The sequence below is a fragment of the Amphiura filiformis genome, chromosome 16, assembly GCF_039555335.1.
Source record: "Amphiura filiformis chromosome 16, Afil_fr2py, whole genome shotgun sequence".
In the NCBI taxonomy this organism is placed as follows: domain Eukaryota; kingdom Metazoa; phylum Echinodermata; class Ophiuroidea; order Amphilepidida; family Amphiuridae; genus Amphiura; species Amphiura filiformis.
The window spans coordinates 46,907,115-46,923,212 of record NC_092643.1 but is presented as its reverse complement, the minus strand read 5'-3'; the positions used below and the strand labels follow the sequence as shown (position 1 = coordinate 46,923,212).

General features: G+C 36.6%; 1 protein-coding gene and 1 long non-coding RNA gene across 2 annotated transcripts; one reads left to right on the top strand and one right to left on the bottom strand.

Moving 5' to 3' along the window:
• Positions 1 to 746: 746 nt before the first annotated feature.
• On the top strand, positions 747 to 2,365 carry LOC140136622 (uncharacterized). Its single transcript, XR_011856706.1, has 2 exons — positions 747 to 1,221; positions 1,578 to 2,365. It is a non-coding gene; the product is annotated as an uncharacterized lncRNA (long non-coding RNA).
• Positions 2,366 to 10,855: 8,490 nt separating this feature from the next.
• Positions 10,856 to 16,048, bottom strand: LOC140136098 (uncharacterized). Its single transcript, XM_072157803.1, has 2 exons — positions 15,960 to 16,048; positions 10,856 to 12,508 (listed from the first exon to the last, which is right to left on the bottom strand). The coding sequence occupies exon 2, from the start codon at positions 12,473 to 12,475 to the stop codon at positions 11,198 to 11,200; it is 1,278 nt and encodes a 425-aa protein (XP_072013904.1). The 5' UTR covers positions 12,476 to 12,508; positions 15,960 to 16,048; the 3' UTR covers positions 10,856 to 11,197.
• Positions 16,049 to 16,098: the final 50 nt, after the last annotated feature.

Here is a 16,098-nt window from a genome sequence, read left to right as displayed (position 1 = left end):
CTGTATAGCATGATATTTTAATGGTATAAAACATTTTGTGTGATTTTACTGTTGGGAAAATTTTTGCTGTTTGTTAAACAGCTAGACATTAACCCTGAAGGGTCAGAAATATTTTTGCAGGCTTTTTAAATTTGTGAATCTGAAATTAATAGCATTATGATTTATGTACAAGGCATGCAAACAAAAGTGGCTAGTCTGATATTTTTGATATGGTGCACTTCTCTAACTTACATGGAGGCCTACCAATCTGATTCCAAATTAAATTGTTCCAGTGGCTGGTTTGGATATAAGAAGCAAAAATGTGTATCAGTAGAACAGTACAAGTGGTACTCTGGGGGATAGGGTACTGTAAAAGTGGACATTTTTATGCTACATTTATTTTCATGCTTTTGTGTTCCAAGCTGCTACGCGCTACCCCGAAAATATATTCCTTTTGTGTATAGGTCAATGTAAGTCAACTTAGAATCACAAATTAAAAACAAGGGAAACAGTTCAAAATTGGCAAAATGAGAAAAATTAATCACACAAAAATTTCCATTTTTACAGTACTTCTTTTATTTCGGGACATTATGTTTATACCAGCCAGCCATCTAAGGGAAACATATCTTGGGCTTAAAATGTTACAACGATTATTAGAATAATACCAGATGCCAAAATCTCAATTTACATGAAGTGGTGGTTAAGGCTGGCTATGAATGAGGTAATCAGATGTGGCACCTGAAGTTTTGGGGGGGGGAGGGGAGTTTGGGGCTTGGTAAAGTGAAGTCTGGGAGGGCAAAACATTTTTGTCCCAAATAGGATATTCTGTGATGTTTTGTTCTAACTGGGGAAGGGGCAACCATGGGGAGGGTATTGTTTTTCTGTAATCCTTTTTGTAAGTAATGAGTTGCCATTACTTTTAATTTGTACATTATATATTAAACTTTTGTTCTTTTTATTATATTTTTGCTTATTGTTTACTAAATGCTGTATAATTATGACACAAAATAGTAGTTGTATAATGTATGTCACAATGTACACTCACAGACATGAATATTTGAAATGTTTGACCAAAACCAAATGCTGAGCTGAAACTTAAGAACAGTTTCTTAGTCAGACTGGTAACTTTTTAGAATTGGCCAACTGACTGGTGAGTGTGAAGTTATGGTACAGTTCTGCTATAATATTGACTATTTGGAGCACAAAAATGTCAACTGCATGGACTGCTTGGTACACATATAGGTTGACTGCTAGACTGCTGCCCTCAGTCGTCAACCGTCTGGATTGACGACTGAGAAAACTACATGGAAAAAAAGTGACGGGATTTTGCAACAGGATTCCTGTGGCATAGAGCATGCGCAGTTGTGTCCAAATTGACCTTTTGACCGAGTTTGTTGTTTTTAGAAGTTCAGAGCGCGATCTTGTCACAGCGGTGCGGTACGCTGGCGCCGCTAGTCAGTCGCCTTCTGTGCACAACTGAAGTCGCATTGAATAGTTTTCAGAAGTCCGTCATGATATTGGCTGTAAGATAATCAGTCGTCACTACGAAGCATACACAGTACATGCGAAGTGTAGACGGCTGATTGGAATTAGTCTAGGTTGACTGCTAATTAAACAAAGGCAGTTAACCCTTTTGTGCACCAGGCAGCTAATGCAGTTACCTATTTAGTGCTCCAAGTTGTCTTACTGTCTATGCGATATGACCTGATTGACCAAACTGAAGGCAATAAGCTGATTTTAAAGATGTTTGATTTGCTATTGAAAAAATTGTTTCAAGATTTGTTTTCATTGTTATGTGGCCCGTACACTATCAATGTTATTGATCAATATTGCGAACACTAAATGCAGGAGTGGATACAAAATCTACCATTGTGCATGTACAATGGTAGATTTTGAATCCACTCTTTTGTATCAAGGGTCTTTGATATTGATCAAAAAATTGAATGTGCATGGGGCCGCATTAGAAATGATCAAAATAGACAAGATAAGAACAGCTGTTATGTGGCAAATTATATTGTTCTAATTTTTGCTTGTGTAGGTCACATTGTGATAAAGTATCAGTGCATTGCGATTGTTAGTTAAGAATTCACCATCTTTGCTCGGTCATCTCAAAATCAGTTATTACCCCCAAAGAACCTGCTGTGTTTGCTTAAGCTTTTCGTACGCATGCATAATTACCTTGTACACTTTGCAAACACCCTGGCACATTGCTAGAAAAGTGTGAAAAACAAAAATGCACTCTTTGCACATTCAAATGCAGGGAGAACCTCATTTTGGGAGCAAGATGGTGGAAAGTGCAAAGGGCAATTATAGGACCTTTAGTTTTACTTTAATATTATTACTGTCATAGACTTCATTTATTCTTTTATGTATACATTTGTAATTTAGAATCAACATGGTAATATAATATGAAAATGTTTACTTGTAAAATATGAACTTTTTAAATAAATGTTTTGTTTTGTCCATATTTTGCTTGTTGCATGGTATTTTATTAGTGTTATGAAACTAAGAGATGGATTCACTATTTTAGCACAATACAGTTCTAAAATTTTGAATATAAGGTAAAAAAAAAGGGTTGTCTCAAAGCTTATGCGCGCATTTGTAAAATCGCACGATTTGAAAAAAAAGAAATGCAGAAATTTTTTTATTCAAAAAAAAATTTATAGTTATTTCAGGAAAAATTGGGAAAAAATCAAACTTTTTTTTCTCAAAATACCATAAAATACCAAGTCGGTAATAATAAAATAAAATCGCATTTCGCATTTGTTTTCAAACCACGCGTGAGCTTTGAGACAAACCTTTTTTTTTTTTTGCCTAAGCAAAGGTTTAACAGTTAAGCAAAAACTGAGTCTAATTTGCTAAAGTTTTCGTAGTATAATTCCAAGAAAAAACTTGTACAGTTTTGGCAATCCAATCTGTTGCCTTTCTCAGTGGTGCATGCTAATTGATCCTTTGTTGGATGGTATGATGTCTTTGGAAGATGATGCTCTTTGGATCAATTAGTTATAGACGTGACCGAGTTGGAAGGCCCCACTCGTCACCGTTCATTAATCTCTCCTTCATACTTGGTTTTGATTTACTCCGGATCCAGATAGACTCCCTTATCCATCTGGTGTTTCCTGTTTTGTCCATAGCTAGAATTTTTTAATTTTCCCAGTTTATAAGATGGTTCTCTTTACTGGTGTGTTCTGCAATTGAGGATTTCATTTCAATTGACTCGTCTATGACCAATTGATCCAGAGGGCGTCACCATCTTCCGATGACGTCATACTATCCACCAAAGGATCAATTGGCATACACCATTGAGAAAGGCAACAGACTGGATTGCCAAAACTGTATGGAAAACATGAATTTTCTCTTCAATAGTGATAAGCAAATTGTGAATGGTTTGCAATCCTTCATTCATGTTCTATTTCCATATTAAAATTTACATAAAAGATGTCCACTTAGAATTTACATTAAAGATGGCCACTTAGTTCAGTGAAAATTGCACTTATAAAGGTGGTTTATAAAACTTGACCCAACCTTCCAGATCGGTACATGTACACATTTCCTGGTCAGAAGGCCAAAGTTGGAATAATTCAAGTTGTCCAAGAGTGTTCCGAAAGCAACAAGGCTTGATGACATTAATCTGGTATTCAAATGTTCTCTCTGCTTACAACCTGGGGCTCAGACCAGGGTGTATGTGTGAGGGAGAGTGCTCACTTCCCCATCATTTCTAATACATAAGTGGAACTAAAACCACATTACTATCAAGCCTTTGGTTTAAAGAATTTAATCTGGATAGTTTACATTATGAAGGTCCCTATTTATCAATCAAATCAAATAAAGCAAAATATGAAACAATTTTTTTGGTATGGTACAAAATACTACATTTATTGTAATCTATATACACAAACACACTATTTACAAATTGTAAAAGGTAGAAATTCCCACTAGACGTGATTTGAAAAGTAACAAAAAAAATGAAAAAGCTTTCAAATGAATTCTTCCTTTCAGGTATTCAAGGAGGTACATGTAATGGACAATAATTATAAATTACAAAAACATAATTACTAGTGCTGTGGTCGGCACCGTTTTTTAATGTCGACATGTCGATATAATTCAGTATACCGACGTCGACAGTATATCGACATAAAAAAAAAATCTTTAAAAAAAAAAAAAAAAATATTTTTTTAATTTTCAACAAATATTTTTGGCCAGAAAAGCAAGTTATAGGCCCAAAATGACTTGTTATTCAAGGTTGGAAACCAGAGAAATGCTGCTAATCAAAAAACAAAAAAAATGCCAATTTTTTTTACAAAGTTGGATACAGTTGTATATTTTAATTACTTTTGCTTCTATTGAACAGCTAGCAATGCATACTAATTCAATGTGTCCCTGACTGTTCAATAGAAGCAAAGGTAATCAAAATATACAAATTTATCCAACTTTGTAAAACAAATTTGGCATTTTTTTAGTAGCAGTATTTCTCTGGTTTCAACCTTGAATAACAAGTAATTTTGGGCCTATAACTTGCTTTTCTGGCCAAAAATATTTTTTGAAAATTAAAAAAAAAAAAAAAATTGGGTTTTTTTTTAGAATTTTTTTTGATGTCGGGATACGTGCGGCGTCGACATTAATGTCGACATAAGGCATGTCGACCACAGCACTAATAATTACATTGTACATGACAAATAATGTTGGTAATTATGTTTGGTAATTATACAAATTAAAGGGGGGTAACCCTATCAGTTTAGGATATGGATTGTCTTCAAACTTACATACAATTTCAAATATTGTCCCCTTGATGCATCTATGTGAGAAAACGAGCACATTTTCAGCGTAAAAGTGAATAATTAGCACAATTTGTAAGCCAATACGTTGGTACGCATGTTTTTGCATTGTGGTCCGGCATCCAGAAACAACACTCCTGCGAGTGCTTCGCCATACCACTACGCTCATCATTCTTGTGACAAAATATCTCATTCTTTTTATTTTAATTTGACCCTGATACATTTCCTTTTAATTTTGTATATTATCATCACGCACATTTTACACTTATCTTTTATTTTAGGATTTGTTTTAATGAAAAAATGGGGTTTTTTTATAATATTTTTAATTAATTAATTAATTAATTTTATAGTGGGGGACATTTTTTCTCATATTTTTTTTTCATATTCCTCGTATCATACCTTAACAAGATAAGGTCTTGTTTTGTATTTATTTCATCCCTTATGTATTTCTTTATTTTTGTTTTAAGCGTTTATCATTATAGCGCCTCATTATTTCGGACTATTTCCGTTTGTGCGAATTGGCATGGGAGTAAAACGGCTCCTAATCACGGAATCATTTTTTCCTACCCAGAATGTCGAAGGTGGTTACCAGTATAGCCTGTTTGTTTCTTGATTTCTCCGAAAATACATCAAATTGGATCGTCATATTTCAGGATGGTAATGAGAAAAATATAATCTATTAAATGATACCAAAACTCATCAACAATGAGAAAAATCGGGGGGATGATGCTGTCGATCGGGTTACGGACCTTTAAACAAGAGTTTTTGATTTGTCAAAGCCAATTGAAGAAACTTACCTTCTTGCTGACAGTTTCATCAGTGAAACTTTTTCGAAGCTTATTGTTGCATGTGATGATCCAACAGCTGATGATTGGCGGGAAGTGACATAATTTCCCACCAGTCATCAGCTGTTGGATCATCACAACAACAACAATAACAAGCTTCGAAAAAGTCTGTGGTTCACTGACGAAACTGTCAGCAAGAAAGTTTCTTCAATTGATTTTGACAAATCAAACTCATAGTTTTAAGTAATGTTGGACTTCTCAAAAACAATGGCAAGCAACTCCTCTACAGATGCTTACAATGGTCTATTTCTTACAAGATTTATATCCGACTTGTGGATGCCATCACAGTTATTTCACGATACTTTCCAATATCTTTGGTGACATTCTGATTGTACTGAACAGCGCCAGTCAATGAACTTTGGTTGCTTGTCAAGTGGCTATTTCGGATGTCTAGTCTTGTAGTTCAGAGATGATCCTTTCTGTTGTTTGTGTCCCTGAAAGTGGTGTAACCCAGCACAAACCTGCTTTTCCATGATGTCGATACAGAGCTAAGTTGTGAAAGTTGCAGCTGCAAATGCCCCTCTTTTTCATGCTTTTGTGTTTAACACAATGACAAATACTATGAGTTCCACATCCACAACCAATAACATTAAAAATATAATATTTTATTAATTTTTCTACCACAGTACTTTCACTCCATGTTAAAAAAAATTGCTTTTCTTTTTCTATCTGCATATGTGACGTGTCAAAAGGAGACACTTAAGGGCAGGTTATCAATTTTGAGGATTTTACATATTTCAAATATAGAGATATTTTGCTCCACAATGCTGTTTTCCCCAATGAAATCGGACATTCCTAAACGAAGATATTGAGGTTGTAAGTTATGGTATTATAAAATTGGAAATTGAGATATCAGCCTTTAAAAATATTGTTGGCAATGTTGAGAGTAGGAATTACCTTGAAAAATGTCTCAAAAAATACAAGATGCCAGTTACATTCCGTTATGAAACTATCAGACGATATTTTAAACATTAATAACATCACAAATTCGCAACAAACCTAAATTGTGAAAAATCACCCCCGGGCAGATTTTTGGCTATTTCTCCATTTACAATCCTGCCCAAAAGTGTCTCAAGGGACTTTTGACATGACACGTCACATATACGTGTATAATATATACTGCGCTCAAAAAGTATCCATACACATACAACAAAGCAATTTCTTAAAGACACTCAAAATAAATTACAAAATAAAGTGGTCGATAAATGGAGAATTATTTTGTTCTGCATATTTTGATACCTTATTTGGCACAATGAGACTTTATTCTCTAGCAATACACATTTGAGTTTCCTTACAGGCTCATTGCAGCATGACAGACGAACGCTCACTTCGATGCGTTCAGATATCTGCGAGCTTTGAGGGAAGTCAATGTAACTTTTTGTCACTTTTGAAAAGCTCTCTTTTTTTATAAGTCGACTTCACACTCATTTTGCTTGATCGCATCACATTTAGTTTTAGTGTTTTAAAGAAATTAATTTTATTTTAAGTGAGCAGATTTTGACCGCAGTACATTGTATATTAAAGGCACATCATTTCCAGTTTGTTTATTCAAATCTCTCTCTATAAGAAAAAGAAAACAGTCCCAGATTTACATACTTTGTATTTAGTTATTATTACCCAGCAAACACAAAACGTTTTGGACAATATTTGCAAAAGGTTACAAAAGGTTGCCATAAATCGTTTAAATGTCGGGTTATATAAAGGGTATAAAACATTTTCATAACATTCAAAAACATTTTTTGGTAACTTACTGCAAATTTCTAACATAGTGTTATTTAATTGTTGACAAAATATTTGGCAAAAAAATGTTTGCCAAAATTATTTTACAATAACATTTTGAAAACTTTCAAAAAATATTGCTGTAGTGTGTTTTCATACAAAATGTTTTAAAACATTTTCATGACATTTATATAACCTGACAATTAATGTTATGTTTTTACCAAGACCAAAAACCCAATATATAACCTGTTTAAAGCATTTTGTGTTTGCTGGGTTGCAATGCTTGCTAAGCAAGGTCCCATTGCACTTGATGACATGTGTACCCTGTTAATAGTGAAAACTATATTTCGCGGTTCTCGGGTCGGGCGGTTCTCGTGATAGGCCTATTTCTAATTACCTCCCCCCTTACCCATATACCTGCCCTGACCTTTTATACTACTATGAAATTTGTCTCTTAATGACCCAACTGGACACAACTTAATCAACTCTGTTTGTTTGGTATCTGTGATGCTATCTTCAGTCGGTAGTTCGATAGGCCTACCCATAATCTGGAAACCCATCATTCGCCTCTTCCAAGCAGGGGTAGCGCTAGGCTGCATTTTGGGGTCCCGGACCCACCAAAATAGAGTTCGGACCCCCTGTTTTTATATTTTCTGTGAGTTCAGGGGTCCCTGCAGACCCCCAGTTTTTCAATCTAGCGCTAACGCAGACATACTATTTATGCTACATTTGTGCAACTCGGACTCACCAAACTCTACTTCGGACCCTCTACTTTTTAATTTTCTGCAAGTTCGGGGGTCCCTGCGGACTCTGGAATGTTTTGTTCTAGCGCTACCCCTGCTTCCAAGCCCTGCCCTGCTACCACTTCGGAGGACATTAGTATCTTGACGTGGATATAGGCCGTTACTAAAGTAATGAAATCAATCGGGAGAAACGTGCAAGCAAACACGGTTATATGCCTTACCCTAACTGATTATTTTTATGTTAACCATTCTGGAGGACCCCGGAAATAGTCGTGTTCTGCTGAAATAGGCCTATTTGCACGTATGTGTTCGGTATTGAAATATGTGTTGAAAATAGGCCTATTGGTCCGATGAGATGCACCTGTTAGTTACACTGTAATGCTTTCCGATGCACGCGCTGTACTCCGCGCACACTCCTGTTGATACTCCGCGATAGCGCACCGCGAGCACGCGATAGTGCACCGCGAGAACGCGAATCGCGCGGACGCGAACGCGATAGCGCGCGGACGGACGGACACTCTGTAAATAGTATTAAGATAACGGGGTCATACCAGGATGGACACACGAGATAACATCAGGTTATGTGGTTTGTTTGATGAACAGTGTTGCCAAAACTTTTCAGCGTCAAGGCGCGGCGCATTGACTCGCCAGGCCGCGGTAAAGGATTCTCAAGTAGCCCAATTTTTTAAGCTTCCAAAAAAGCGCCCAATACCGGATATTTGGGTGGATTTACCCGAATTTAGAACACCCGAATTTAGAACACAAAACACCCAAAAGCACTTGACTATAAACTTCCGGTACTTACTGGGAAGTTACTGGCCGTTCAATAAATGGTCACAAAACCCATTGTAATTTCAATTTAGAGCTTCAAACACTTAAAACCTTTATAAATCGGCTAAATTGAAACGAAAATACATCAAATTACTGCCGCGGCCTGAGACTGGCAAAAGTAGCCCAATTTTAGACAAGTAGCGGCATGCTTTTTTGGGTAGCGGCAAGTGATCGCCAAGTAGCCCAATTAGCGCCTAAAAGGCGTGCGTAACATCACTGTTGATGAATGAGATGCCAATATTTCATGGTGTGATGCCACATCTTTTTTTCTTGTGGAGCAACAGGTTATCAGCAACAACAAAAGAAGATTACTGTCAAGGACCCTACAAAGTATTCAACATAGAATATTTGATGTAACATATCTATGTTATTTAATCTATTTCCAATTCTATTTTCAGTAATGTTTAAGTTCTAACGAATGTTTGATAACGTAAAATCGATAGTATATTTCTATCAGATAATCTACCTTATCCTTCAGTGTTTGAAATAAGGTGGGCCTGTGAAAATTTGTCACTAGAGTGAGTGAGTCAGCAAGACAGACTCAAATGCTAACTTCCTTCATCCATGGCATTAGGCCTACCTGTTGATTTTCAAATCTTGCAAAGTGTCACATATATGTGGACCAATGTAACATTAACATTTAATTTTACATTCTAATTCAGTTGGTGCATCTTGTCAAGAATACACACAATTTGATTGGTTTTCACCTAACCATTATTTATTCTATTGCATCAAATGTTGCCCCTTATTATAGCGTAAGACACTAGATTGTTCCCCTTTATAGCATATACATGAGAATACACTCTTAACGTGATTCAGATTCAAATTGTTCATATTATAAAAATCTACATGTCAGGAAGGGTGTAGGCCTATTTGATCAAAAAATTGTAAAGGTGGTACCTTTCACTCGGATACAATCCTAATTGGTGGGTAAAATTTGTTGGGAAACTGCGCTAAATTCTTGTTTAGGGGTGTGTTTTTTGCTCAAAAGTGCAAATCATCCTGTTTGGGGTATCAAGAATCTGGTCGTGCATGCGTACACTATGAAATTTGAGCGCCTCCCCACTTCAAACACACTTTATTCTGTTATAATTTCCTGAGTGACTAGAATAACCATATGGAAAAGTGAGGCCCACTTTCGCGCAGAAAAGATTTGACCAGTCAGCTGTGCTATGAGCATGCACAATAATGACCTATCGTCATGCATGCATGCACGCACGTCATGCATAGGGAGTTTATTGACGATCGATGACCCCGGTCAATAGACATCCGGGTTCGCCATGCTCGATAGTAGCTATCGGCTGATTCGTCGACCTATTTTAGGGCAAAATGTCACCCTGTTCCCCTTATCCAATCAAAACAAGTTTTATATCACAAGAATCCTTAGGTCAATAAACCAGCCGTGTTCTTAGAAAAAAGTTCCGTCATTTTAATTAGCTGTTACATTTAACGCAAGTAGCCCCCGAAAAAGGTGAAAAGTTAGCACATTTTCTATTGACGGCACAGAATTTTGAGCAAAATAATAAGTTTTAAAGTTAAAAAGACACCCTGTTCTCATCATCAGAAATTTTTGAAGTGAGATTTTTATTGATAAAGATATTTTTAACATGCTAATTCCGGGCATGTTCGTGTAAATTTTATCAACACATGAGCAGCGTGCAGGTAGATAGAACAACAGCGAGGGAATTCAGCCATGATTTCCCATGGTTAAGTGGCGTGCATGACAATCGCTGAGCAAATGCACTCAACTTTTCCATATAGCCATCTTTTTCAAAGATACAGATACCGAAATTAAGCAGGGGTCATTGGGTGCAAGATTAGTCATGAAGTCTTGAAAAGGAGGTCACATGCAAATGCTATTGACATCTACGTATACCCCAGGCCCTGCTGGACTCAGTAATGGGTATGTGCCTGTCAATAGACCCCCTTTATTGAAGTCAAATATACCTGATGACCCCCTACCCATTGACCCCTTTTTTCAGTTTCAGTTACACAAATATGCCTGTTTACACTTAGTGTACTGCGTAACTATGAATTAAGTGTACTCAAATTAAGCATGCAGTTGCCTTGCGACGAAGTACTGTAAATGGAAACACATGCAGTATTTCTCTTCGCCAAATGAGGTATGCTCACTGCAAAATTGCTTCACTCTATTTCAGAATTGCTTCATCAAATCTTAAGCGAAATTTGATTTTCATCAGTACATGAAGATTGATTTAATTTAAGAAAAGCTTATTTTTTAAATCTTGATCAAATTTTCATCGAATGAAGCAATTTTCCTTGTGTGATCTAGGTCCTAGACCCCCTAATAGATGAGTGCGCCTCTTTTGTGTTTCTTGCAGAAGCAGCTTGCTTTTAAAGCTTGTTCCAACTCTTCACTACAAATCACCCTCCAATCACCATCCAGTTTGCATTCGTTGTACCTCTGAAGATTTGGCGCTCCATCATGAAGTACTGTATACAAGCAGGGTATTTTCAAATGATCCCTGTCAATCATAGGACCAGACCAGCACCCTCTACTGACCTGAAAGGTGCGTAGTTGAGGAAGCGTGACACTCCACAAAAAGAATCCATTGCTTTCTCTGATATCTAGCTCTTTTAATGATTTGTGACTAACTGTGTACTGTGGGTAGCATGCCGACTCTCTAACTTGCACTGCAACTTCCATTTTCAGTCTCTCCAATTTTGGAAACTGATCAAGAAGTTTGTTGATCGCAGACTGCGAAACGCCACGGAATACCCAGTATTTATAGAGCTCCAAAGATTTCACATTCTCAAACAAACTGAGGAGATGGAGTGACAACGGGGACCAGTCAAATGGCATGGCAAAGGATGCCACGTTTGGACAGGCATGGTGAAGTGCTTTTAGAAACTTATGGAAACACAATATGCGAGATGATTTTGAATGTGACGCCGAGTCTGAAAACATGTACGGGTGAGGCGTATGAACCCAATTGAAAACAACTCTGCTTAACTCTCTCGAGTTTGTCTCATGAAGACAATGAATTAACAATTTGAGCCAAATTTCTTCTCCTTCCTGAAGATCAAAAGAAAATGTCAGACTCTTCAGAAATGCCTTTCTTGACACCAAATGAAAGGCATAGTTCCTGGTCTTGATTTTCATTCGTAGATACTCGACTGCTGATGGTCTTGCGATAGTTTCTACACCATTCTTTTCCACTGTAAGAAACAGTTTCTTAAAGTCGGCATTGACCCACAGACGAGGCGTCCTCATTATCTGAGCCCAGACTTTGCACACACGAGCACAGTGACATTTTTCAATATCACTGAGAAATGAAAACACTTTGACTTTGCATTCGGTTGGAAGATTCTGAAACGGAAATTCTGCCTCACAAGTCGGAGAATTTCTCCTCGTAGTTCTACAATGTTTTACTGATATATCTTGCACAACAAAATTTCTACTTGGATTGGGTCCTTGGCTTGTAGCTTTTCTTTTTGGTATTGGTTCCTCTCTGCTCAAATTGCACTTTAGTTTTACTTTAGCCGTACCAGGACTTCCTTTCTTCTTTCTTTTCTTGGGAGGTGGAGGAGGCAATCTATACGATGATCTTCTTGTCTTCATTATTCCATTTAAAGTGTTTTTTCTGAGTAAGTACTGTAGTCAGTAAAAAAAAAAAAAAAGTTCATAAATCATGACTGCTGTGAAATGTGATGAAAATACCTTTTTTTTCCTATGTATCAATTGAGAATTTGATAAACAAAAGATGTGTCAGGTATAAAGCAGAAACCATGATCATCAGAATGGGGTCACTCCTGCTCAAGTTAACTCCCCCTGGTGTAGCATCATAGGAGTATGTGCCCCCCCATCAATTTAAAAATTTAGAAAATCAAATAGGAAAAGGGCCAAAAAATGGCCTGTGTCCCCCCTCATACCCAATGCGCCCCACCCCAGTCATGGTCGGTGCGATTCCCCCAATAGGACAACTCGCACTATGCCACTACCCTCTCCTACCCCAGAATCTGAATGGTCATGTGATATATGGTGGGGCACATTTGTGTTACAAGTACCAATTTTGATCAGTTGTCCTCCTTTTCACTAAAAAATTTATGCATATATCTAAAACTATACATCTCACCAACAAAGCTGTACATTTTTGGAAAGCTTATGTTCCAAGGAATCCAACTATGTAATATCCAAGATTGTATACAGGGTGCGTAAGAAAATATATAGGGTGATATTATGAAAAAACCTTTATTTTACTAGTAGATTGATAATTTATTGCATTTGCTACTGATATTAAATGCCTCAAAGGAAATCTAATTTGTTACATGAGCTTCAATAAAATGTATAGTTTTCTCAGTGAGTACTTGTAACCATGAAAAATATCAAATCATTAGTTGAATATGAATAATGAATGAACAAGCTTTGATTTGAGATATGATTTGCATGTATAGCACAGAATTTGGCAATGATTAAATTTAAAATTCAAAAAGATATCTTGTTGCCACAACATTTCTCATAGAGATTACACATACTCCTCTACCGCTTATCCTCCACCGCTTATCCTCCAGGTTTATCCTCGTTAACATTTTAACATTTTTCACTGATTAAACAAATGATAATTTCAAATTGTGAAACATATTTGAAAAGTAGAATTTAATCAAGCTGTATAATGAGCCCAAACTTTATGGAATTGGACAAAGAATAGCTCTGTAGCAACAAGTTAAATCTGGAAGAGGATAGAATATTGTAACGACTAGCAATTATAGTCTTACCATATCACACTTGACCAAATGCAAAACATTAACAAAAAAATATTTTAAAGAATCTATGGGATTATAATATTAATTATCATTGCAATTATTCAATTATTTAGAACCAAAGTTTATCCCATATTCAACAACTCTTCCTATACCTTTGTAGAGGAGCCAACCGTTGTTAATCCATGATGAATCCACACTTTTACTGTAGCGGATACGCGAACGCGAGCGAGACTACGCGTTACGCTAGAGCGCGTAAAATTCGTCATGCCTGGAACATGTGTGCGTATTCAAGCTTTACAAGTTGAATTCAATATTTTTTCAGGCAGCGGCTAAACATGCAGTTTTATTCTGTAGTTTTATTGCCGATATCAACAGAGAAGTCATCGAAGTTTTTGTACGGCTGAGGGGCAATGATTAACTCACATTCCTCATAAAATAATCATGTGAATTATACGATCTTTAGCTTCTTTTACGTTGTTGAAAGGATTCAATCATGTTTCATATTCATCACCGTTTAACAACTTCGCGTCCGGTAGCGTCTGCGTGGTTTACTTAAGCTCGGGCAGCTAAAGCTGCCCTCGCCAAGTAAACCACGCAGACGACGCTGCCGCATCGTTGTTAAACGGTGATGAACAACGATGAAACATGATTGAATCCCTAAATTATCAATTTCCCATGCATAAGGCATCAGCATCATGTAGCAAAAATCTGCTAGTGCTATGCATGATGGAATAGGAATAGGAAATGTCCAAATTTGAATATGAATACGCAAACCATGCCCATAAACATGTTCACTCATTGGCAAAATTCGCCAAATTCGTACTGGACCAAGTTCCCAGTTCACTCACTTTTTGCGCAAGGCAGCCATCCAATCTTATCAAAGTTCAAACCAAACATGTTTATATGTACAAAAACTACCCCCTGGAACTACCTTTAAATTAATATTCACTGCGTGCTCAATTTAACTCACCCCTCAACTCCATTATTTAGATATTTGGAGAGTAATTTCCACACAAAAATTAGATCGAAATTGCCACTTTCAAACCCACTAGAAAGTCGCCAAAATTAGCTGCGAACATGTGCGAATCATCTGACCTCTTCCGGTTTATGATGAAGTTTAACCTTTTGACTTGACCTTGTAAGCTTAGGAACTGTTTCTAACTCGATCTAATTCCCCCCAAATTTTTTTTCAAAAGTATCGCCGTAAAATTTACTACCGGTAATGAATTTCCAAAATGGCGACGGGTGCGCGATTCCCCTATGCAGAGAGAGGCTGAATATTACGCATGCTCAGCCTCCAGGCTGAGGTAAGAATGATCACATACCTAGTCCGAATAATCAGACCCAGAACAAAATATTAATTTCTGACATGATCTAGGTAACCCAGGCAAACCTTAGTTAACACATTTGCTAGTCAGTCAAATTCGCCGACAATGTCAATGCATTTTTACATAGAAATTTAAAACAAGTGCCCGAAGAAAGAAACCTACATAAATATGTTTTCTATACTTCACTTGACCCAAATATATGATTTTTATGGTGATAAGTCACCCGCACATGGAAGTACAGAGGGAGTTGGCTAGCCTTTCCATTAAAAAAAGCTGCTATCATAATGAGACTAAGATCTAGAAACACCCCGAAATGCCGTTTTGGGGAATTTTGCTAGCTGAAACTTTTTGATGAAAGTCAATCTTTGACAAGATGTAACTTTGCTACGGAAAGTGCTATGAAAAAATGGTTTTCAGTTTTGGCTTTGTTTACTCAAGGGCTTTAATTTGATATATAAAATAATGCAGTTTGATGACAAATTTAAATTCACCTAGCATACCTACATGATCGTGTTCTGGGTCTGAACTGTTTCCATTCGAAATCTTGATGCCAAATTGGACAAAAGAAGCACATGGTCCTACTTCACAGTTTTTAATCCCCTATTCATGTTATGTGAATCACTCTATTGTGGACCATCCTTTTGATACTTTTGTAAACAAACAAGGAGGTCGAAATTGTCCTCCTCGGCGAATACGAAAGGCAGCATATTAAATAGTATGGCACTACATGTATCACATACCTAGCTTTTTTTAGGTAGGACCTTGTTAGCAGTTAGCAGTACTCTTAATTTGTCAAAGGCAATCTGCAAAATTATAGTAAGCAAAGTTTTGAAAAGGAATGTTGCGTTTAGTAATAAAAAAAAATCGAAACATCAAACTTCAAAGCAAACAAAATTTAATTCTAACCTTGAAAATAAGCTTATACAATTTGAGTTCATCGAAGGAAAATTTAATAAAGAAAATCATCACGATTTATTTGATTTATTTCGCCTTCATCTTTACTCTCTAACTTACCTATTCGAAGTATTGTGGTGTCTGTAAGATAAATAAATAAGTCAAAATACCTTCATTATTGTGAATATTTTAATACATGTTTACAAAATTTGCAGAAAATGATTTATGCAGCTAAATGTAGCCCGTCGCCTTTTAACGT